Below are 26,232 nucleotides of genomic sequence, written 5' to 3'. Positions count from 1 at the left end.
CTCATGCTCAACCCATCCAAGACCGAGTGGCTGTGGTTTCCGACGTCCTGATATAGTCAGTTGACGCCATCGCTGACTATTGGGGGCGAATCGCTGGCCCCCACGGAGAGGGTTCGCAACTTGGGTGTCCTCCTGGATTCACGGCTGTCTTTAGAAGAGCACTTGACGGCCGTGACCGGGAGGATTTTTCATCAGGTTCGCCTGATCCGCCAGTTGCGTCCCTTTCTGGATCGGGACTCCCTACACACAGTCACTCATGCCCTCATCACCTCTCGCCTGGACTATTGTAATGCTCTCTACATGGGGCTCCCCTTGAGGAGCACGCAGAGGCTCCAACTGGCACAGAGTGCGGCCGCGCGGGTGGTTATGAGAGCAACATGGCGCTCCCGTGTAACACCTCTCCTGCACGAGCTGCACTGGCTCCTGGTGATCTTCCGTGTGCGCTTCAGGGTTTTGGTGACCACCTTTAAAGCGCTCCATGGCTTAGGACCTGGTTATTTACGGGACCGCCTACTACCACAAATAGCCTCCCACCGGCCGGTACGCTCTCATAGAGAGGGTCTCCTCCGGGTGCCATCAGCCAAGCAGTGTTGACTGGCGGCCCCCAGGGGGAGGGCCTTCTCTGTGGGGGCACCCACTATCTGGAACAAGCTCCCCCCGGAGATACGGAGGATCCCGGATCTGCGCACCTTCTGCCGTGCTCTTAAGACCCTCTTATTCCAGCAAGCCGTCCTGGCCTAATTTTTCTCCCCTTTCTTTTAAATTTTAAATTTTAATTTGTTTTAAATTTATTGGAATTTTAATTGTCGTGGGCCAATATTATTTAATTTGGTTTTAAATTGTTCTTAACTTTTGTATTTCTGTATTTTATCTTGTGCCTGTTTACCGCCCTGAGTCCTTCGGGAATAGGGCGGTATACAAATTTAATAAAACAAACAAACAAACAAACACCCCTGCTCACACCCCAAAAATATTTCATTCTGCCTAATGATATCTGGTTTTATTCACGTGCAGAGACTGCATCCCCTTTTATTTCAGTATTATTTTTTTTTTTAAAATCCTTATAAGTTGACATTCTAAAAAGACAGAAACCCTTCCAGGATGTCTCAGTTCCTTGTAGGGTGACAAAAGAACTGTACCAAAAAACAGTTTTAAAAAAAGTAAAACAAACAAAAATTATTCCATATAAACCAGCCAAACCTTTGTAAAAGAGCATCCAGTACTGCCTCGTTTAAAAACAAAAGCAAGGCAAACATACATAACACTGTCCTTCATAACTCAATTAAACTTTTAATTGAAACTACCTTAGTTAACCTTTATAAATGCTGCACCAAATACCTAGTTATTCACAAAAAGGACAGATGTAAACAGAATCCCTTACTGCTGGCATACTATAACATGACTGTATTATGTAAAGTGTTTGCTGTGGATATCAAAGACCACTTGAAAAGTTTTAACTAATACAGGGTGTTTCAAAGTAATTTGCTTTCTTTGCAACACAGATGTCCCCATAAAAGAGATGAACTGTACGATGCTACGCTACCCATGTTTTTCAAGCACTGCAGTGCGTGTCCTGGAATAAACCCAACTTTCCCCAAATCAAATTTGTTTAAAATTTTCCTGACTTCACATGAAACATTTTGGAAATGTTATTGCAGTTACGTGCCATTAACATACTCTTGGATTTCTTTTGTTCTTTTAATCTTTACCATAATTAAGGTATCTTGGATATTCTACTTGTCTGGGCTCTTTTCCATAGCCTACTTCTCCAAATCTTTAAAATTAACCATACTGTTCCCGCTTCATTTGTTGCCTGGTCTTGCCTGCTTTTTAAATATTGCCTGTTATATGTTTAAACTGCAAAGTACCTTACGTTTTTGTGGTGGATGATCAAATAAATATTTAAAGTACACTGCTCAAAAAAATAAAGAGAACACAAGCAGAAGACATCCGAGATCTGAATGAATGAAATAGCCTTATTAAATACTTTGTTCGTTACATACAGTAGTTTTGTGTTCCCTTTAATTGTTTGAGCAATGTATAAACTACTGTATGTAAAGAACAAAGTATTTAATAAGGCTATTTCATTCATTCAGATCTCGGATGTCTTCTGCTTGTGTTCTCTTTTTTTGAGCAGAATATTTATTTAAAGCATAATCAGTAGCAGTAACATAGAAAATACAGAACCAAATAGCACAGTAAACATATGAAGAGATAAATATAGAAAAGCTGTCATCTTAATGGAATGAGAGCCCTTAAAATCACAACAATTAGAGGCAATTGACTAATAGCACACAGATGCCCAAGGTTTCTTCACCTTGATGCTATCACCCTTTGTTCATATATGCTAGCTGGAAATCCTATTTGTTGCCATTGAAATATTTCTGGATGGCATCTCCTGTGTAAAGCTGTGGTAATGCTTCATACCTTATTGGTTCCTCAGTCATTCCTAATTCAATCCAGTCCACTCTATATTTGACACACAACCCTCCTTGCAGTTTCCAATACTACTTGTACAATCTTCTGATGTCTTCCTGAAAAAGCTTAATTCATGCTGCATGAATTCTTGCCTTGAGGAGGAAAAAAGCATAACCTTGAAACATGTTTTTCTCACTCACCAGCCTGGGTGGAAGGGCACATAAATGGATCTTTTAAGCCAAGTGACATGCATCCACCATCTTTAACATCCGTTTTCTTCATGCATAGTTGTCCCCAGAGATTTAAAAAAAAATGATGGACTAAGCTTGTGGAGTAGAATCTATTCTAGAATCTTTTTTTTTAAATTATATTTCTAAGCAACAGTTCTTGAATCTAGGAATATTTATGTGTCAGAAATGTCTGTGCTGAAAACTAACCAAGATTACTTTGAGGACAAAGAGCATTTACATAGGCCTTCTATTGTAAACTGACAATCTACAGCAGTATATAAATTGCTAATCTACAATTTCTAGCACCCCTAAAAAGGTAGCCAATGGTGAAAAATGTTGGCAGTTGTAATACAATAACATCAGGAGTAGCATACAGAACACAGTATCCACCTATGTTCTGAATTTTCCTCAGACTCTGTTCTGTTCTCCATCAATAGTTAAAAGAACACAAAACAGATAATTCATCATCTAATAGAACAATTTTATTATATTGTCATAACCTCAAAATCTCTGCTGGCTAGCTCTAGGTCCCAGCTATTTTTTTCCTAGCATTTCATTGGTGGGGGGCACTGCTTCATATACTTCTAGGAATTAAAATTATTGTATGGCTTAAACTAAATGGATATCTATGTATGCCTTTCTACAAGTAATCAGAAATATTTTAAGACCCTGGACCCTGGATAAATTAGCATATAAATTAAGTATTAATCCCTGTAAAGACTTGTTCTATTAAGATTGCAGCTTCTAAATTGGACTTTGACATGTATGTTGCTTAAGAAATTGCTTGAGGACTATTTTATTGAACAGATATCGGCAACAGTGCTTTGGACATAGGTAATATTGACATAAGAAAAGAGAGTATATACATTTATTAATTTATGGATGATTAATTAGGGGAGAAAAAATGCAAAGTATGTGTGTGTGTGCAGGTTAATGCTGAGTTGTTTATTGGATCTTCTTCAGATTGCAGAATGGATACCATCCTGAGAATGAGATTATGTCCCCAAACAATGTTGTAAATTCTGTTATCATAGACTCCATTTCAGTCGCTTGTGTAGTGTAGAAATAAACACTTAGGGAGAAAATAAAATGGGTCTAGTAAGTAATTTTTTTTTTACGTCATGCCCTATGCAGGAAAAAACAGGACCCATCCTGTTAAGAATGATGGCAAGCCTCGTTTGCAAAATACCTAAAAACAAACTCTAATGGTATTAATCAATAAGAATTACCAATTAAACAAATCATTTTAATTATTAAAAACCATGATGCAACATGACATATAGACAGAGTTCTCTAAAGTGCCAATTTGGAAATGCAGATCCTAGCATGAGGGAACCAGAAGCCTCTGGGTGTTATTCTATGAGCTTGGTATTTGGCATGGGCTGGTAAAGTACTTTAGTCTCATTCAGGATAATAGTCGGGCTGAAGAGCACAACAGCATCTGAGAATTGTTTCATTATCAACTATAGATCACTGTCTTTGTGTGCCAGGAGTGAACAATCGTCAGCAAAAAGGTTTTCTTGAATGATTGTATGGAAGTACTTTATTTAAGCATTCAAGCAGAGGTCAAAGAAAGAGCCACCCAATAGATATCTGATGTACATTCTTGCCTTCAGACCCAGCAGACCATGTAACAATACAAATAAAGAATATTCAAATGGCAAATTCAGCTGATGTATCATCATTATAAAACACCTATCCTGCACTTCCAATGTGCAATGTAACTGCTTAAGCTGATCGTTTTGAAAAAACAATCCTTATACATCCTTCTTGGGGATTTTTTTCTATTAATTAAAATAACAATTTGATAACAAAATTGCTCTGTGCAGAGAATAAACAGCAGAACAACATCTGTCATGATTAGCCTGCCAGAAACTTGCATAATGGAATACTAATGAGATCAGCTGAACTGGTGAATGTTAGAGGAAAGTGTTTGAAAGATGCATTTAGGAATGTTACTCTGTGGTTTGTATAATTGCAACACAACTATGAAACCTGGATTATTGATCTTTGCAGGTTATATAGCCTGCCTTCCTTACTTCTTCCCTCCTTCCCTCCCTCCCTCCCTCCCTCCCTCCTTCCCTTTCTTTCCCAAAAACAGTACTCAAAGATGATACACTCAAATTTTTACAATTGTATAGAATACTTGGCTTTCCCTGGATTTTAACAGCCACCTTGAAACTTAAAGAACAGGCAATGCAAATTTCAGGTCTTTCATCTTTCTGCTGCTGATTTATGTCTGATTTCCCAATGTGGTTTATATTTGAAAGAGTAATCAGTTCTGAGCTGCATCGCCATAAATGACAGTCAGTAGCTAAGTGACAATCAGTTGTTGCTACCAAGGACCTATGTGACTCCAGGCCTTTGTATGTTTGTGAAGTACAATTATTGTCTATCTAGGTCAATGAATACTTTGCTTGCTAATTGTTTTGAGGTCATTCCAATTAAAAACAGAGAAAGCTAACCACTATTTCATTTCAAATATTATCCAATTTTTTCTCTATATATTTATGATATAGTAGTACTATCAATAGAAAATATATAACTCCATTTTTCTTCTATGAAGGGAAACACATTGTCCTACTAAGGCACTGGATTCACCCATTCAGAGTATTATTAAACATGGCCTTGACTGGGTTGTAACCTCTTATTTAAAAAAGTGAGAGAACTGATGCTTTGATTATGCCAGTTAAGTTGTGTACATATTGAATGTACTGTGAGGCAGAATGAATAAAACAATATAACAATGACGCTTAAGGAATTATTGCTGGGTATGACTGATTGACAAGATGCAGTGTTTTAAAATGGAGGATTGGGGTTAGAAAATGCAAAGATAAAAGACTAATACAGACTAAGAAGAATTTTTAAATTAAAGAAGAAAAAGTAAAAAAGTGCAGAGAAAAAAAGAAAAAAAAGAAAAAAAAGCTCTTCAGGGTCTTCTGGAAGGCCAGGAATATTGGGGCCTATTCTATAGAATAGAATAATTATTCTTATACCACCTAGTTGAAGCAACTATATCAGTAGTGGGTTTCAATTTCGGCTGCTACAGGTTTGCTCGTGCGCATGCACAGAGACATCTGGGCGGGTGGGTGCAGCTCCCGCCACCACCACTACCAGTTCGCCCGACCCGGGGAGAACCAGTAGCAACCCACCACTGAACTATATGAACCATTCATCAAAAACCATATAAATATGAATAAATATGGCAAGCCAATCATAAAGAGCTCCCACATTCAAAAGTACTGTCTTGATTGCCTTGCCCAAGACCAGTACCAAGGAGAAGGTATACTACAGCACTGGGCACTGTCGAATAGAAAAGAGTTCTTTATTTATAGAATAGAATTCTTTATTGGCCAAGTGTGATTGGACACACAAGGAATTTGTCTTTGGTGTATATGCTCTCAGTGTACATAAGAAGAATAAAATACATTCATCAAGAATAAAAAGATACTAATAAGCTATCAAATCGTACTAGGAAACAAATAAAAACAATATAAATTGAAAGATATAAGAAACATGGTTATAGTAATAAGTGGAAAGAGATAGATACTAGTAAGGAAAAGAAGAATAATTGTAATACAGAGTAAATTATTTGACAGTGTTGTGGGAATTAATTGTTAAGTAGAGTGCAGTGCTCTATATCATCGTTTTGAGGGTAGAAGTTGAAACAATTTATGTCCAGGATGTGAGGGATCTGTAGATATTTTCACAGTCCTCTTTTTGACTCATGTAGTGTTCAGATCCTCAATGGAAGGCAGGTTGGAAGAAGGACTGTCTCTGGGCCTATATCCCCTTGACATCTCATAGGGAAGATAGTAAGCATTCACTCCTTATATGTTAACACAGACTGGGCAAATTCTACCTGGAGGAAGTGATCCAAGCATGTTTGATTGGACTTGGAAGCCTAGTGGACACCACCCCTTAGAACTAATTGTCCATTCAAGCTGTCAGAACATATGATAGCTAAAAATATATGCAGCATTCACATAAGGATTAGCAATTAATGAGCTTCTGGAATGGGAGACTTTACATCTTCTACAATAAAAATAAAAAGGTTTATAAAATCTTAAAGTCCAACATTATCATATATAGAAGTTTATGTGGTGAGAAGTGTATTAGACTCTGAGGTGATGAGAGCCAGTTTGATGTAGTAGTTAAAGGCATTAGGTAGAAACTGGAAGATTATGCGCTGGATGACTTTGGGCCAATCACATTCTCTCAGCCGTAGGAAGAAGCTAATGGCAAACCTCTTTTGATAATGTTGCCAAGATAATTGCATGATGATGGAGTTGTTCCCAGCTACTGATAGCACAGCCCACTCCAACCTACGTCTTTTTCTAATAGGCTTTGTGGGAGACTATTAAATGCTCTAATGAAGAGTATTATGTCTACCACATTCCTTGGTTAACTTAATTGATACTTTATCAAAAAAAGGAAACCAGTTGGCTTTGGCATGTCCCGACAAGTAATATTTTTCCTCTGCTTGATTACAAACCCAATTGCTTAACAATTCATTCCAAAGTTTTGCATAAAACAATGTCTAATCATAATGTAACTTTATAGTTGTGTATTGTTGGTGGAGAGAACATACAAATGACATGTAGGAAAATAGGAACATAAATCAATAGAAATAAAGCTTAAATTCGTAATTACTGTGTATAACATTATCATCGGCACTAATAAAAGTACCTCTGATATAAGGGAGAAAAGGAAGGAAATGCCACTTAGTTCAATTTACTGTTTGGTAAGAAGATACATGCTGAACCCTAAATTATCTTTTGTAGTCTGGTTATGATGGTCCATATCTCAAAATTCTGCCCTCTGCTGGATGGAATCAGAAATGTTAAATTAAATTATGAATATTTGTGATTGGGAACTGAGGGCTGTCTGCTCTAAAGCAAGAGAGTTCATAGTTTATTTTGTTCTAGTCAAGATTTCCTTATATACCGTTTCTTCTGTTTGCACATCTAATACCTATTTAGTTATTGTCAGCTGTCTTTTCCCATTACTTGTATTATGGATCGTTTCCACAGCATTTCAACATTATCCTTCTATTTTCTCTATAGTTGTCACACAAGAAATTTGTAAAAAAAAATATTTTGGAGATGTAATCTATGAAAGAAGAGACCGCTCACTTAATATTAAACATCTTTTGGTATAGTTGATGCAACAAGTCACTGTGGGCGACTTGGCCAGCCATTTAATATATAAATATATAAATTTAATATTTATACATTTATATATTTAATATATAAATTAAATATATATAAATTAAAAAATTAATTTAATTTTTTAAATATATAAATTAATATATAAATTTAATATATAAATATATAAATTAAAAAATCATTTTAAAAATGATTTAATATATAAATTAATATATAAATTAAAATATATAATATATATTTAATATATAAATTAAAAAATCATTTTAAAAATAACCAAAAAGTGCTCCATATTTGAAGCTCCATGCAAGAGCGATACCATTTGACAATCCAGAGAACTCTTAGACACCAATGTCTACTGATGACTGTCACCACTGGACTGGTCCTTATCTTGTAATAATCTGGTAGCCCTGGTATTATCACAGACATGGGAGAGATTGAGATTTTCAATGGCAAATAGGCCAACCTTCTCTCATCCTGACGCTACCAGATGGATCAAGCAATAGCTCTGCTGGCCTAAGAATTCAGGGACCTGAGTCATATAGACTGAGTCATATAGACCGCAGGGCATCCTCTTTGGAAAAAGCTGCATCAGACCTAAAGAGCATCCAGTAGCCTCTATGGAATGGCAGAGGGATGGTCTCTTTAACAGTTTTGCCGATGCTTTATATTATATAAAGGAATGGTAGCCGGCTTTGTTACTGGCATCTGATCACATAATTTGCTATTGTGAGATACTAAATACACTGTGGGGTGTAAACTGGCTTTTAAAGAGCGCTCTTTGCATTCTTTGATGCAAGACTGGGATGGTGATTTCCTGAGGTCTCAGCATTTCCTTTTTTTACTGTCTCCCTATTCCCCCTTTTCCTCCAAGAATGGGTGTGTGTGTGTGTGTGTGTGTGTGTGTGTGTGTGTATATATATATATATATATATATATATATATATATATATACATACATACATACATACATACATACATATATCATATATATACACATATATACATATATACATATATACATATATATACATATACATATATGTATATATATATATATATATATATCAGGTGGAGATTCTCAGTCATCCAGGTCATGGTTGAGGACATAATGTTGTATGTATTTCCTGAAGTCAACTATTATCCACAGTTTTGCTCTTTTGGATGCCACAAGCCTTTCACGCAATATATACTAGCGAACATTGGTTTGATTTGAACAACACGCTAAGCTACCAAGTAGCAAATCATATCAGGATTCGCTGCAGTGTCTAAACGTCTCTCTACTATTTTGACCGCAAGACTGTATGTAAGCTTGTTACCCATCTGGAAACCGGTTCGGCAATTATGCCTAAGAATTCCGGACCACGTCGAAATGCCATTCAGCTGGAATTCGGTTCAAATCGTAGGGACTTCCAAAAGCGCTTTTCGCCCTCGATTGGATTCAGTCGGTTTGCCGAGTCATTTCTTCCCATTTTAGTCAATACTGCCGAGTCTTCTTCTTTTTTTTTTTTTTTTTTTTTTTGCCTCAGCGCCACTTTAAAAAAAAAAAAAAAAAAAAACCAGCCCGAATTCCCTGCTACTCGAGACTCGAGACCGGCGAGATCCTTCGACGTGACTCCCGGCGACCGTTATTAAAGCCTGGAGATTCAGCTGGAGATTTAGTAACTGGATGGTTCCGCGTTTCGTTCGGCGCTGTTTCGAATCCTAACCGGTCCCTTGAATCAGACGTGACCAAGAGGGAGACAAACTTCGGACTCTCCTCCAGTGCACGCTTGAACTGCTCTTCACACCAGGCCAATGCCAAAGACCCGCCCGCTGGCCGGCAGGGGATGGCAGGGGGCGGGGGGTTCTCCTGGGGTCCAGCCTCCTCCCTCGCTCAGAAATTGGAAGGCTCCGGAGTCGTGGCTCACATTTCCACTAATCCTCCTCAGGAGACGGGATTTGAGCGCGTGCCTCCGGAGCGAAGCAAAGGAAGCCCCGCCGAGCAGCGGGAAGAGCCTGCTCGGGCGGCCTCGGTCCGCGACCAAAGCTTTCCTCAAAGAGTCAAACAGGCTCCCCGTTCGGCGCCCGGGCGACTCCGCGCAGCTCTCCCCGGACGCGCGTTTTATGGCGCTAGGACCCAGGCAGAGCGGAGCGAGTTCCGAATGAGGCTGCGGCGGCCGTGTGAAAGTGAATGGCTGGGGTGCGTCGGGAAAGCGGCCACGGAGCAAGGCGCGTTAGGATCCCCGGCGGGCTGGGCAACGGCGCGTCCAGCGGCAGCAGCAGCCCCTAGGGGGTCTCTCTCCACCTGCCCGCGGCCGCAGCGCTGAGGTAAGTTGAGCCCGCCGGCGTTTGCGCGGGAGAAAGTCCGGGCACCGGGCGCCCTGGCGGGAGTAGCGGACTCCCGCGATTTCTTTCCTTAGGGCTGAAAAAAAAAAAAAGCTTGGCGGTCGTGCGAAGTGAGGCACCGGCCAACTCTGAACCTGCCACTTCAAGCAGCTAGTCCCGTTGGCTGCGGCCAACATTTTGGTGGAAGATGTTGGGTCTGCCAGCAGGAAAGTCTATCTCCTGTAACATCTCCCAGGAAGACATCTGGACGTGGACTCGGAGAAGCAGCTCTTGTCCCTTTAGGGGTTTTACTTCGTTTTCAATGGCAGCAAGCCCCCCTCCCCCACGCCGCCCCCCCCCCAGTCCTTTCTACTTTTTAATCACCAGACAGACACTAGTCGGATTGCATTTCTGCAGTCAGGTTCTCCCCCTTCTTCCCTCCCCCCCCCCGCCACCACCCCAAAACTCTCTGCTGTCTGCGTAGCGAAAGGATGGAAAGTGAGGGCGCTGCTCGCTGTGTCTTGTTTGATGATCAGGCTGTATTTTTAGAAGAGAAACGCCAGACAGGGAGGAAAGAGGTGCGATCCGTTGAGAGAAGTTGCTCTCTTTTTGTAGCCTGTCGGAAGTTTTTATGGTGTTTTTTTCTCCTCCCAAAGGATGTATAAAATGAAGGACAAGAACATCCACTGGAAAAGAGGAAAGCCACCATATGAAGGTCTGTAGGAGATCACTGGGAGCTGAGCATGGCTATTGACAATAACAGGGAATTATGCCAGAGGATGGAAAGACTACAGGATGGAGTAGAAATGAAACAATACTGTTTCTGGTGCCATTTCAGGGTAAATTTTGATGCTGAAAGTGGCTTAGAAGTTTCACAAATAACTACACTGGGAGGGGGGAAGGTTGATCATAAACCATATTTCCTACTGTTGATCATTATCAGTGTGTAATATCCGCATTTTTGTCAATGAGTGAACAAATTAATATAAAGCACACATATGTGTAATACTGTGAATAAAACAAGAAGATTACAAATTTTGCTACCGTTTTAAAACCAACAATAAGAAAAGCAGTATAAATTATTGCTGTTCCTGGCTATGACAATCCTGGACATGGCATCTGAAAATCCACTCTGCTTTATTTTTACTGGAACTAACTTGTGGCTTATATTGATTACATTTTGGTCATGTCAGTAGCTATTCTCATTTCCTATTATTCCCTATGGATTTTAGGTGTTTGGTTTTTTTTTTAATGTTTCCAGTGGACATCCTGTTTCCTTGTCCAGTCTGAAATTTGCACAGATAATTTATAAATAGTTGTATGCTTGCTTACCAGCCTGGTTTTTCCAAACCCACTGCTTGGAAAGTTGAAAACTATATTAGTTAAGCTAATCATGTAGTCTAATATCTTAGTGCAGATGAGAACATAACTACACTTGATCTCCTGGTTGTTAAAATGCACTAAGATTGCTTTTCCTTGTGAGAACTTCACTTTTGTGGATAACTTAAAGTTGCCTTGTTATTACAATGTTTTCAATGTAGCATAATTAACTAATATACATTATAATAAACTTCTATGGCTTTATGAAGCTTTCTTATATCGTTTAAATGAAAATGAGAATCATGTCATTAGGGTCCATAGAACTCTTCTTGAAAAAGATTTACAAGTCTTATCTCATTCTCATGACAGGGATACTGATGCACAAAAGGCAATCTAGTCTTAATGTCAGATGTCTAAATCATTGCTAAAAGATCTGGGGAACATCTGGAAACATTGTTGAGCAATACAGTCCTTTTCAAAGGACTATAATAATTGTTCAAAACCTGAGAAATGCAGAGAACTTGCCCTAAAGGGACAGCACAAATTTTGGTGCTTCTACTATGTTGTGCTTTCACCAAGTTATTATATGACTACAAGTAGCAACTGTAACTTGAAAAAAAGTCATTCATTTTATTTGCTTTAATCCCTTAGACAGAGTAGCTTCTGTATGAATAGAAAATGCATAATTACATTGTTGCGGAAATTATACTCATGTGGATCTGAATGCATATTAGTACTATTGTTTAGATTTCACTTGAAATTAGGTATATTCAAAGATTCATCCTCTGAGTCTAATATAAACTTTTACAAGTCCTAGAAAAGAGGTGCATTTGTTACAACTAAATCATTTAATTTTGTTGCCTTGTGGCCATATTGTAATCACTAAACATTTTTGCTTAGCAATCAAAAGCTAACATGCATAGAAAGAATGAAAAACAGCCTTGATCATATAATGTTAGCCCAATCTTGGGAAATATAACCCTCCCATATCATGTTTTCTTTAAAAAAAAACATAAAAATAATGCCCTTGTCTACTTTGCTGTTAAAGCAATGGTGACCTCTACTGGAAATCTCCACCTAACCCAGTATATGCCCTCTGTAGTAAGCTGATGAGTGCTTCTGAAACAATTCATACTTAACAACTTCCATTTAAAGCAGATATTAAACAAATCAATCAAATTCTAAATTCCATTAGAATTAATGCATTTTATGTCTGCCAAAATATACATGGAATCATGTTTCTAAAAAATTGAAACAAGCCAAAACTAGATTACCTCTGCAGATATGTTTTTGGTTTATGTATTGAGTTGTGGCTCAGTTTATACATAAGATCTAATTTTCAATTATATCTTCTACCAGAAACCCTTGTGATTCTTCATAGTAAAGGAGTAACTGTAATAATAAAATAGAGTATCAGGGGAAAAACACTTTCCATTTAAATATCTCATTTTTTAGAGAAAAATATTTTATTATACATTAAAAATTGAAAATTGTGTTCTAGAATTAATTCACTGGTAGAAGCAGGGGAAATACCCATGCTTTGTGCTGGGAGACTAACGAAGTAGATATGCAATGGCGTTCAGGAAATTAAAAGAAAATGATATATTTTTTTCCCGAAACACCATATGACTGTCCATTAATATTGCTTGCTTGCTAAATTTATCTATATTTTGGTTTTAATTTCCTGAACAAGTAAAACTTAAATAGAAGTAGACAACATATAAGATTGTACATGATGGTTGATGGAAACAAGAAATAGCCAAATAGCATGGATTTTAGCAATATCAATAAACTAGAGTTTAAGAGATAAACTCTGTTGATCCAATTAGATTTTATCTGCCAAAGAAATAGCTATTGGTTGGTTCAGAATAGAAAGTTAAATTTGCTAAAAACTGCTGTTCTTAGAGAATAAGTGAGCTATTTGTTAATAGAAAATAACCAAATTGTGCTGTGATACTTAATATTAAGCTAAGAAAAATATTCTAAAATTTGTTTAAATTATAGCTTTTACAATGTATAAATGTTCTTTCAGAACTAATTGGGAGAAAAATGGGGGAATGCAAAAGGAAGTCTGCCATTTCAGTCAGTTTCAATGCAGTGACTATTGAGTTGGATGTACCACTAATTCATCTGTCTGATATTATCTTTCTGGCATTTCTTCTCTGTGTAACCAGGTGTCTTTTTGGCCCTCTGACAGTGGCATATGTGGCATTCAGTTGGAACCAAAGGCAGCATTTCCTCTCTAGCTAAGACCGTGGCAGAATGCTTTAGTCTGTCACTTCCAAAAGAAGGTTAAACTCGATTGTTACAATTCTAAAATCTGACATCCCTCCCTCCTTCTTAACTCATGTTATTCATGTAGTATATTCAGTGTGCCATGATCAGTATGTACTATGGTTATCTGCCTTATCTTTAAGGGTCTCTTAAATAAGGACGGGGAATTTTTAGTTGCTTCTCGTTTTAATGAAAAGATATCCAGTGCGCACTTCCCAATCTGATACATGGACAAAGAAGCAGATATACCTTGATATATCTTTATGTTTTGAAGTTTGTGGTGCAGTTTGCCATTCAAAAACTGTATATGATGATCAATGCATCGCATTTATTTTGTATTTGAATCCCTTTTTGAACTATCTACAGGTATTAATAAACGGTATCAAGCTGCGGAATTAGTTATTCCTGGCATTTTATCTCCTACAATTTATCTTGGAAATTTTCATTTTTCTCATTCTTTTTCCTTACACTCAGAATTAGACAAATAGGATTATATATTTATATTTCTCATATATCTATATCAACATAAAACTGTAAGACATAATATAATTAATTTATAACATTTTCATATATTTGAAATGTCATTATATTAAGGTGTTACTAGACAACCTGTGATTTGCAGGATCATTGTTTCATAGATATTTCCTTATCTAAACAGAAACAAAATGACCAGTAGAAATGGCAGCAAGTTCCAAGCTCCTGCTGGCTTCCCCATAGCTGACTGTTCTCCAGCTGCCAATGGTAGAACTGGTCTACAATCTGGAGTGCTAAGGTGGAACCGATGTACTGAACCTCTGAGTGGCAGTGCAACAGCATTGAAATGATCACCAATTTGCCAAATTTAATCCCTCAGGAGTCACAAGTCCAGATGTTGGAGACATTATGTTAAGTTAGCCGTAGTTCAAAAAATACTACCTTATGATACAGCCAGTTAAAGGTTACAGATACAAGAGTTTGAGTATTGTATAGACTGACCACTTTGAATGCATCATTCTTATAGCCCCAAATCAGAAAATTCAATTGATTTTTTTAAAGTATACAACATTCTGAATATATTCTCATACTTATACATTTTTCATTTTATTACTATAGATTTTTTCTGATTTTAAAACTATGATGAATTTAGCACAATGCATAAATATAGCTAATTCATTTCTCATTGAATGATTTGCAGCTGTACTTTATATATTTTAGTATTAACCACATAGAAGATTAATTTCCTTATCTCTGGAGAATGAGACATAGAATAGAGACTGTGTATGATGCTTAATTGTGAACAGAGACACATTAGACAGAGATACAATTTACAACTTTTTTGTCTGTAAATGAATAAAGGCGTAAACAATCTGGAATTGTTTTAGTTGAATTAACAACATTAACAAGTGAAATCTAAATATGTATTTCTTTCTAACTGAAATGCAATGTGAACTATCTAAACATTAGCTTGAGAAATGTTTTACTTTTATAGCATATGCAAGAGTAAAGTCAAAGAGCAAGATATGTAGGAGAGAATTTGCACGAAGTTGTCAACATGTTTATTGAGACAAGCCACTGAATTTAGCATGGCTTTTTAATGGTGCGTTTGGATTGCTTCTTTAAAATAGCATTAAGCATACACTTTAAGCAAATAATTAGCTTCTGTTATCTAAAATGTATTTTGGTTGTGGAATTAACTTTTTTTTTCATAAGAAAATCACAAAATAATTAAAGACAGGTAGCAATTTAATTACGAGGGAAGTTCTGGTGTTTCTTTTCTTTATTGATGTTGGGTCTTTTTTATGTTTTTAAACATTCTCTATGCAAAAAGATGCAAAAGAAAAATATAGAAGAAAAAAATCACAAAACTGTATTTACCAAGTGTACTTTAAAAACCCTGCCCTTACATAAATGATAGTAGTGTGGGCCAATTTCTCAATAGTCTTCAAATCAAGTTTCCCAGGAATAAAAGTCTTAACTGAATACAGAAAACAGAGTGGATTCATGAGATTCTTGTAAGTCTTACAAAGACTGAATATCAATCAAACCTTGTACATTTTTGGGTAGATTGTAAAAGCAAATACCTTCCAATTTCATTATCTGTCTGTTTCTTATCAGCTATTAATATACTCTATAGTTCAAAATATTGCACATATCTAAAAAAAATCAGGGACAAAATTAATACGTGAAATAACATTTTATCCAAAAGGTTGTCACGTTAAAATCAAGAACTTAAACAGTAGCATTTTGAGTACTACAGTTCTAAAAATTGGGTGAAGTATAGATTTTAACTCTATGAAAATGTGATATGACTGCTAAAAAGGTTTCCACTGACATTAAGCATTACACACTCTTGCTCTTTATTCCATGTCTCTCTGTACTCTCCAATGTTTAATTTAATGTATTTAACAACACTTTTTACTATCTATTTAAATATATTGTTTTATAACAGATATATTCAATTCTATATTACCGGTACTAAAGGAAATTCTGAAGCATTTAGAGCTCTCTGATATCTAGATGTTTATACAATATTTTAACAGAAAATATTGCCCCTCTGCACTTTCTAGCAAATAATACTTGTGTTTAGGATGATTTGCACTAAGGATCCAAAGCTCAAACAGAAGAGGTTTCTGAGGGGGTGCCTGCTTATACTTTTATAAAGAAGCTGTGTCTTTCCATAGCTAATGTTGTAGTCATTCCAGTGGCTACAATCCCAGGAAAATCCATATTGAAGTTAAGAAGATGCTGTTCTCTCTTCTTACATTGCAACTTCTCAGATAACAAAAATGGCCATCTAATTCTTTTATTTGATTTATGATATGTACATAAACTCTACATTTGACTCCAAAGTCCTCCAGAAGAATAACTGAATTGCTCTTTTCAAGTTTGAGTTCTTCCTTCATGTCAGTTTTGTTTTGTGTTTCATGATAACACCAGAAAAATACATGCATGGTTAACCCTAACCCTATGTACATCCATCCATCCATCCATCCATCCATCCATCCATACATACATATACACACACACATACATATACATACATATATGCATGCATGAGTGCTTGCATGCGTGCATATTAGGACTCTCAAACCTTAGTGTCTAATGCAAGAGATTAAGGCTCTCAGGAGTAGTTTAAATTGTAGAGCAATTTGCATTATTTTTACATAGAGTGTACTATATGACTTTAATGTTTTTAAATTAGATGAAACAAACTGGAATCAGTAAGGTTACATCAGTGTTACTGAAAAGGTGGCTGCATTTTAAATTTACTGAGGGAGTTGAAAGGCCACTTAATTTAATTCCCATTCCTGAAAAGTATCATCCAACTCCTGTTTGAACAGATCCACAGATAAAAGGTACCGTTGCACGTCTGACTACCCAGCTCTATTGTGAACTGCATGTGTTATTAGTACATTTGTTTGAAAGTTTAATTTAAATCTGTCCTCTTATAAGTTAATTGGATTTGATTGATTGGCAGATAAGTCTTTATTTTTCTTTGGGGAGAAAACTGCTTTCATGCCGTATTATATTCTTCTATTCTAAACTTGTGCAGTTTCCCCCTGTTGTCTATAGAACTTATTTTCTGACTACTGTCAGTTTTTGTTACTTTTCTGTGAACTCATTTACTATATCTACAGTCTTCTCCAACCATGTGTTGGGCTATGATATCCATCATGGCCAAATGTTGGTCTATATGTGTCTTAAACTCTCTTACTCAGATATAAAATTATGTCTGTGATATTCCTTGAATGTACTTTTGTGACATTTATTATGATATGGGTTTCAAAATGGAGCTCAAAATGTAGTTAAAATATGAAATTATTTAAAAGCACTTTCATTCTAAAGGACATCATAACAACGTTTGTGAAAAGTCCAGGCTTCTTGGAGGTTTAGTTCAACATATATGGTGGGTCAACAGATTGAAGGAGGCCGTCTGACATCTTTTAAACTTAATTTAAATGTTTTATGTTAAAATTCTTACCAAATGAAGACAAACTTTGTAGGCAATAAAAACTGTAAAATACTTTAAATAATATATACATGTTGGTAGCAAACAATATTTTGAAAATCTAGAAAAACTATATCCTTGGATTGCTCTGTTTCTGTTTTTCCATCTGTATGTGTCAGTGTTCATTTTAACAAACTTCTTTATGAAGAAAGAAATATTTGTATCCCAGGACACATTCTTTCTTCTCTATCCAAAGATTCTGACTTTATGGTATTACTGGATTTATAGGAAGAGGGGCCCTTTGGCAAGTGGCCATATCAAATTCCACATGATTACTCTTTCCAGATTATTCAACCAAAGCTGGAAAGGATAATATGTGTTGTAAGAATATATTCTGATTAAATTGCTAGAACAGTGGACAATCATAGCCCACATACTGTTTACTGACTTGCTTTATGTGGTATCCAAGTTTCCAAACCATAATTGTATTAACGTGAACCCCAAGGAGTTTATTTTAAAACAGCAAATTATCTACACAATTACTTAGTAAAGTTTCCACTATTCAATGTTCTTAAAAGTGAACATTTTAAAATGTCAGTGGATGCCTTGAAAGGTAAAATATGATTATGATGTGTTCCATAATTATTTACCTTGCCTAAAACTTGTTTCATTACTGATAATTTATTCAAAGTTTGCGTAATGCAATTAAGACAGAATTTTGTCTTCAACATATATAAATCATCTATTAAAATTGAGCTCATATAGTTAGAGAGTAATAGCTGTATGCTATTGTTGAAGGCTGTTTAAAACATAGACAACTGTTATGTGTATGTTGCATAATTACTTTTCATAATTAATCTTTCCTTCCAAAATGGTGTAAATACTTTAGGCAGTAATGCTGTATAAATAGTAAAGATATTTACTGGTAGAACTTATTTGATTATAAATATGGGATATAAATCAAAAAAATAATTAAACAAACAAATGATATAAATTATTCCTTAATATTTTTGACAGGCGGATAGAAAATACCATAGTGGTGTTATCAGTGTTATCATCATCACAACTTAGTGTTTGGAAGTCCTATTACAATTCTTATTTTAACAGAACCAGTATTTTCCCTTTTTCTTGTAGGTGCAGGCATAACAACAACAACAACAAAATCACAAATAAGATGCCCGAGAAATCCCAAACTAGTGCTGGGAAACTCTGTAGTTCTCATTGGGGTGAAATAAGATAAGATTAAATCCTGGCAAATCAGAGCTGCTCTTTGGCTTCTGTAATTCCTATGGTAAGAATCCTGCTAAAGAAAGTAGCTTGTGAGTTTCAGATCACCTGGTCTCTTGGCTCCTGCAAGCTGTAGAAGGAAGCAAGGGTAGGGAGGCTTCATCCAGGTTTAGTTGGTGTCCTATTTGGACCAGAATTTCTTAGCAATGGAATCTCACACCTTCGTCAGAACTAGGTTGAATTACTGTGGGATGTGTTGAGGGCTGAGATGGAAATGAACTCAAAGCTGCGGCTCATATAGAATGTGGCAGCCAGTTTAATGAGAGTATCTGACCAGTGTAGACTAATCCTAATCCTTGAGACCCTGCATTTGTTATCACTGTGCCTCCAAGCCTGCAGAAAAGTTTTGGCTATTGCCCTTAAAGCCCAGTGAAGCACACTACTGAGAAATATCTGGCAATATCTTGTCAAGAAAAAAATTACCCATCTAGTCCAGAGATCTAGGTCTGTCATACGTACCCTGCTTTGTGGCATTCAAAGGGCACAGAATCACCAACAAATCTCCTTTGTCATGTCCTTCAGCCTTTGGAGTACTCTTAACCATAGATTCTGCTTATTTATAATAAGAAAGATAAAAACAATTTTGCTAGAACGCTCTTTCAGGCCTCAGTAGTTCTTAGGAGCCTTGATCATGTGTTTTTATTTTGGGAAGGGTAGGTATTTTAGCTTATGGTAAAGACAGTCCATCTCATTCACAGAGTCCACAACCCATCAGGGCTAAAGCAGGCCATATATACTGAAAATAAATAAATACATAAACAATAGTGAAGAAAACAGATTTATTCTCTTAGTAGGAGGATGTTTTGTGAATATTGCGTATTTTTGTTATAAGATTGTCAATCATGTATTTGAGTTCTTGCAAAACTTTTAAGTGAACTGGTATCCATCCAGTGATTAGTCCTTTGTGATTTGTTAGTAAAGACTCAAAGTTCATCTCTTGTAACCTCAAGTTGTCAGTTCTTTCTCCCCTCTTCCTTAAAAAATACCTTCCTTATATAACTCACTAACTTTACTTTCCTGGTTTTGTTTTTGTTTCAAATTTTAGAAGTACAACTCCTGTTTGCTTCTAAAAGACTTTCTTGGCATAATAATAAGTTTGTCAAAAGCAAAATAATAATGCGCTAGCAATAGCTGCCACTGAAGTCAATAGTATTAAGCACAGAATTGGGGATTTTCTTTCTGCTGTCCCGGTTCAACTATAGTTTCGCTGGTAGTCAGTTATCAGAGAATGCACTGACTTCCAACTGAACACGTTCAGGCAAAGATACAGGAATTCACCCACAGCAGATATAGTGATTTATTTGGCTGTGCTTTGGGGGATTTTCCTCTGTCTTATTTAAACGTGACAACCATTAAAAATGAATGAGTATGTCTTTCTTTCTCACCAAAAATTTTCTTTAACATTGAAGTGCAATAAACATGACTACAGCTTGCAACCTAACAATGGATCATTTATTTTGTTTTTACTTCTATGACAGGTTACAATTTGGAGCTATTATTTTTTAAAGCTTATTTGTTTTCACAAAGAGATGGTGATTATTTGGAAAACTGATTAAAAAATTATACTCTGACAGTTTTGGACCACATGAAGGAAATTAGCGAGTTTTCTTGTATAATGAGTGGTGAATTACTGCGATCAATATTTAGAGACAAAACACTATTCTTTTTTACATGATAACACAATGAAGAGGATTATAAATGCTGTGTTTAGGGGGGGAGTATGAGAGAGGTAGACGAGTAAAAAAGTTTGGTAATGTTAGGGCTGGATTTCATTTAATGTTTTCCCTCATATCTCATTGAAAGAAAGAAGGCTGCTCATCTTTCTTTCTTTCTTTCTTTCTTTCTTTCTTTCTTTCTTTCTTTCCTTCCTTCCTTCCTTCCTTCCTTCCTTCCTTCCTTCCTTCCTTCCTACCTACCTACACTGATGGCTTTAGGTTTCATTCATGTCCTCTCCAGTTAAGTAGATCAGTTAAGTGCAGTTAATTCCACTTAAGTAACTCAATTAGCAAGTTTGAAAAAGTGTATATTTCATATCCTGGAGAGCCAGTCCAGGTTTGTTTCAGAATGCAATTACTGTATTTTCATTACTGAGTCATTGCAAGTACTGTCACACTATCAGTTTGTTATGGTTATCCTGATCTGCATATTATGCAGGTGCATGGATGAAGAATGTCTGAGTTTTGAATAAATGAAACATTAATCAATTCCACTGAGAGATTTGTCTTTTACTACTTTTTTTCTTATCTGGTACTTATTTTTTTCCCCTGCAGTCTCCTCCCTTCCCTTCCCTTTTTCCCAAGAACTACCTTGATCAAAAACTGGTCTGTTCCACATTCCAATCCATTCCCCATATGAATTTATCTGTTGTAGCTCACAATGTCATGCTATTTTCATCAATAGCTACTACATTATTCCTATTTCTCTTCATTTCACAGATGCACAATGTATTAGTTTCCTTTCTTGTATTCATTAATTCATACTTTTTGCCATTTATTCCTCTTCTCTTTCAAGTCATAATATTCCATACACCATACTCTTCACCGAGCAGGGTCATAGGTAATGACTTCTGCTGATCATGCCTTTGGATTACCAAAGCTTTCATGTCTTGCTGTATACTAAGAATGAGAAAGAGTAGATTAAATTATCAGTCTTAGTTATACATGTGCAGTTGTATCAATAGTACTAGTCAGTTTGATACTTTGGGAGCAATAGACCCAAAGTTTCCAGTTTTACATCAAGCATGCTCACACTAATTTTTTTAAAAAAAAATCTCTACAGACTTTTAAGTCATAATATAGTTTCCTACATCACACCAATTCAGATGTATATGACTCTTGTGATACACTGTACTACACTGACTCTTGTGATGTTTAAAATATTAATACTAAATCTCAGTTTATCTTGGTAGAGAAGATTGCAGAGCATTGAACTTCAATTATTGGGACACCTTGTAAACTTTATATAATATAATATCCTGGTAAATGATTTATTTGGAAAGTTTTTCAAGCAAAATAAGCAACACAGAGCTAAACAGATTAGTTGCCTGACTTGTAAGTTTCTTCATATGCTTAAATGTAATGAGAATGATTAGGAAATCCTATAATAATAATTACCTAATTATCTACTGCAAATTGTCTCCTGCTGTAATATGCTTTACTTGCGGTAGATGATCTAATTTCTTTATTCTATGTATTTAACTATATCATTTTCTAGTTTTTAAGACTGATGATAGTAATCAAAAGGGAACATACATTGCAGAGGATTTAATTATCATATATGCAACAAGATTTCCAGGGTAGAGGCTGGGGTTCACAATAAGAGATAAGATACCTTATGTCACAATTTAAGTAAATTTCTACAAATAAATACAGGTCAGAATTCTTTTTTCAGATACTAGGAATGTTATTCATTAATTCATCCATTGATTTGCTTTGATTTATATACCTTTCAACTCGTATAGATGAACTTGAACAGCTTACAATAAAATAAATGAAAATAAATAAAATAGATAATATAAAATAAAAACACATAGCAGCCAAGAACCATAAAATAACTATCAACAAAACCAAGATGGGCTGTCTCACACTTCTGTGGCACTAGACGTGGGGTCAGAACTAATCTAATCTCAGAGGGACTTATGTTTGAGAGGGTGGGTGCCATGGCAATAAAGGCCCACCTCCTGAGTCCCGCCAGCTGACACACGTTGGCAACAGTGCTTGGAGCATATTAGTAAATATTGTAATCATCATGCTTGCACTGTATTAGGGTTTAATTTATGAATTATCGCACTACTAGATAGAAATTAATGTGTCAAGAAATGAACAGCCTTGAAGATTTATCATGTTCCATCCAGATGAAAGCTACTTCAGAAAGCAAACTAAGTTGATTGCAGTAACTGATAGAACATTTTTGGGAGTTGTTCTTTTCTGTTTGGAAGAAAATGTAAGTTTGTTTTGGATGAACAATTAAGAATTACTGTGTAATATACAAAAACATCTTTAAAAAATATGAACAATTAGTCTTAGTGAAATAACTATTGTGCTAAAGTATTACAGACCCCTGAACGCAGAAGTATCTAATATCAATTGAACACGGGCATAATACCCAATTTTAAAAAATAGCTCAGAACTAACACTATTTTCATAAGGACTATTATAAATAATTGAGATCTGCAGCTTTGATATTATTTTTTTGTGTTTTAGAAACAGAAATATTGCCACTATGCCAAGCTAATTTACTCCAAGTAATCTTACTAACTTCATCTGAAGCAGTTAAAAAGTAAAGTTATATGTTCTAATCTCAAATATGGTAATAGTGATAGTTAGCATTTCTCATATAATAGCAATAATTACCAGCAAACATAAACTTTATTTGTGTTGAGATCTGGTTTGGCGTAGGGTTAAAGGGAGCAGTCTAGAAACTGAGAGAGCATGACTTCTACTCCACTTTAGACACAAAGCCAGTTGGGCCAGTCACTTTCAGCCGTAGGAAGAATGCAACAGTTAGTCACTTCTGAAATCTTGCCAAGAAAATTGCAGGGACATCAGTCTCCAGGAATCACCACTGACTAGAAGACACAAAATAAATAAATAAATAAATAAATAAATAAATAAATAGATAGATAGATAGATAGATAGATAGATGATAGATAGATAGATAGATAGATAGATAGATAGATAGATAGATAGATAGATAGATAGATGATAGACGCTATAGACCAGGGGTGTCAAACTTGCAGCCCGCAGGCCATATGCTGGCCCTGTCCCTGCCCAGTTTAACGAAGGAGAAAAAAGTCCCGATACGTCACGTGATGCCACCATGATAACGCAAGTTATATAGCACCCCTGCTATAGACCAACAAATATGGAAGACATTAGGTTGGGAAATGCTGCCGTAACATTCTGCTGCAGTTTCTACTCATTCTACTTACATTCTTCTGAAAGAAATTATTACGACTGGTAGATGTTTGTATTTGCAGTCATTCAACCAGCCATCAAAAAAGTAAGGAAATATTACCTAGTACGCTGTTGCCTTCTATTTAAATGTGTACTGTGAATGAAGGATAAGCATATATACTGTAACTCCAAGCTTCTTTTTAACATTTATTTTTAAGTAGTATAAATTACATCTTTTGATCTGGATTGCCTCCTCAAAGCAGTTTATAATAATTGAAAACAAATTTCAATACATTTCACATAACACAAAGAAAATTACAATTAAACTCGTAAATGTTACACAGCAGGAAAACAAAAATAAAAGCTACTTGAAACTGACAGGACTTTATGGCTTTGTATAAGATAGTAACTTTTCAGTAATATGGCCCTCTAATCAGATGTTCTGTGAACAAAGTGGGAGCAGACGAATAAGCTTATTTGTGGAATAATGCAATTCATAAAACAATACTGTACAAATCCATCTTTTTTAGGACTTAAGATGAAAGTAAAATTTCAATTTGTGCTATTTAGGCTGACACTAGCATTCATTTTGAGCAACAGTACTTGGCTCTGACTTGGCTACCTTATCTAATATTAAGAAATTAGATAAGATAATTAGATTTTTCCTTCAGGAAAAATATTTGTAGCTGCCAGTATAAATCTCCTGTTAATGAAGATTAAGTTATGAGATTCTGTTATTTTTGCCCTTGCATTGACTATGTAATAAACTAAAACTATTCACACAGAGCTGGTGTTAAAAATGAACTATGTTAAAATAGTGTGTACAACATTGCTGTAGGGAAACATAAGCACAGATATCAAAATCTACCTCTGACTAGTGATAGTCACGTAGGCTTAATTCTAAATCTTTAAACATAAGTAGCCTAATTAACCACATTTTGAGAGAAAGCTGCTGGCATTTCAGCAAAATGCTCCATGCATGGAAAACACAGATGATAAGGCCATGTGAACTGATCTTGTTCCACTGCTTTCAATGCTTTTATTTATTTTATATCCATATGGTTAAAATATTTTCATCAATTATCATCTCCCTTGTGTGGATACATTCCCTTTTCTCTATGACAAATTCACAGCTGATCATGGCCCATTCACTTTTCTCACTATTTAAATGGTGTCCCTTTTCACCATCTCATTTGTCATGTAATATTTATTGTGAACTGCTATAAGCTAAACGCCCTGTGCCTGTGAAGTGGTCCCATGCTAATACTCTGCATAGATGCGGCTTGAAATATTTTTTTAGTTACTCATTTCATTGTAACTTGCTAGAGTTAAAGACTTCTGAATAAAAGTAACCATATTTAACTTTCAACATCTAAAGGCAAAGATAGGTTTGTCTTTTTATAAGGAGGGAATTTAGTGCTTTGGTAGTGCTTGTTACGATTTTGTCTGTAGGCAAATAACAGTAAAGAACTACTCAGAAGTAATTCCATGTATAACTCTTGGTTCTTTGGGCCTGACTTTAATCTTGCCCAGCCAAAGCAACTATCTGAATAACTATTAGAGATACTCTTGGGAATTGCTAGGGAGGGTCCACCTTGGCCCTCTTCCTGACTACCAGACGTTCCAAGCTCCACTGTCTCTTTACCCTCTTGGAAAGAATTCCTCCCTCCTGGGATTCCAGACTACATTCCACCACAATTAGTTGAAATGTCAAGGAGTTCTGGAGGTCAGAAACAGCCATTGAGAAGGCTTCATTCTGCGCTTCTATAGTTTCCACTGATGCATTTTTTGTGTGTGCGCAGGTTCTCCTAATGTGTGCATTTTATATGCAGTCTTTGATTGGAAAACTATATTGTAAAGTTTGAAATATAGAGAAAACCAAAGGATTCAGTAATTGTGTTCCATTTTCATGTTTGTTCAGGAAATACAATCTAATTTTGTTTTGGGGTTTTTTTGTTTTGTTTTTTTAATTTGATTTATATGCCGCCCTTCTCTGGAGACTCAGGGCGGCTTACAATGCGTTAAGCAATAGCCTTTGTATAAATATACTTTTGGATATTTATACAAAGTCAGCTTATTGCCCTCACAAACTGGGTCCTAGCTGATTGATATTAAAATGTAAACTATACAGATTATGTGGGAAGTCTAATATTTGCACTATAATACAACATTCACTATTCACTTCACTATTTGTTAGAATTTTAAAATAGTTGTAAATTTTAAGAGCAGTTCTGCTTTTAATTTTAATGAGCTTAACAATTTAAAAAACAACAACAATACAGCCCATATACCTCCTCCTTGAATCAATATTTTTATTTTATTTTATTTATTTATTTGGTCAAGCACGTATTAGATAATATATATAAGTATAAACATGAGTTGAATACATGAAATGAATACAAATAAAG

At 35.9% G+C, this 26,232-nt stretch overlaps 1 protein-coding gene across 1 annotated transcript in view; it reads left to right on the top strand.

The window, feature by feature from the left end:
- The first annotated feature begins 10,798 nt into the window (after window positions 1–10,798).
- Window positions 10,799–26,232, top strand: part of NGF (nerve growth factor) — a 63,046-nt gene continuing 47,612 nt past the window's right edge. Inside the window, exon 1 of the mRNA XM_070939873.1 lies at window positions 10,799–10,835. Within this exon, the coding sequence (XP_070795974.1) occupies window positions 10,830–10,835 (6 nt within the window). The 5' untranslated portion in view covers window positions 10,799–10,829. The remainder of the gene's footprint in view (window positions 10,836–26,232) is intronic.

This window comes from Pituophis catenifer, unplaced genomic scaffold, assembly GCF_029215685.1.
Source record: "Pituophis catenifer annectens isolate HBS135680 unplaced genomic scaffold, rPitCat1.0.hap2 SCAF_3, whole genome shotgun sequence".
Taxonomy (NCBI): domain Eukaryota; kingdom Metazoa; phylum Chordata; class Lepidosauria; order Squamata; family Colubridae; genus Pituophis; species Pituophis catenifer.
This window is presented reverse-complemented; position numbering and strand designations above follow the sequence as displayed.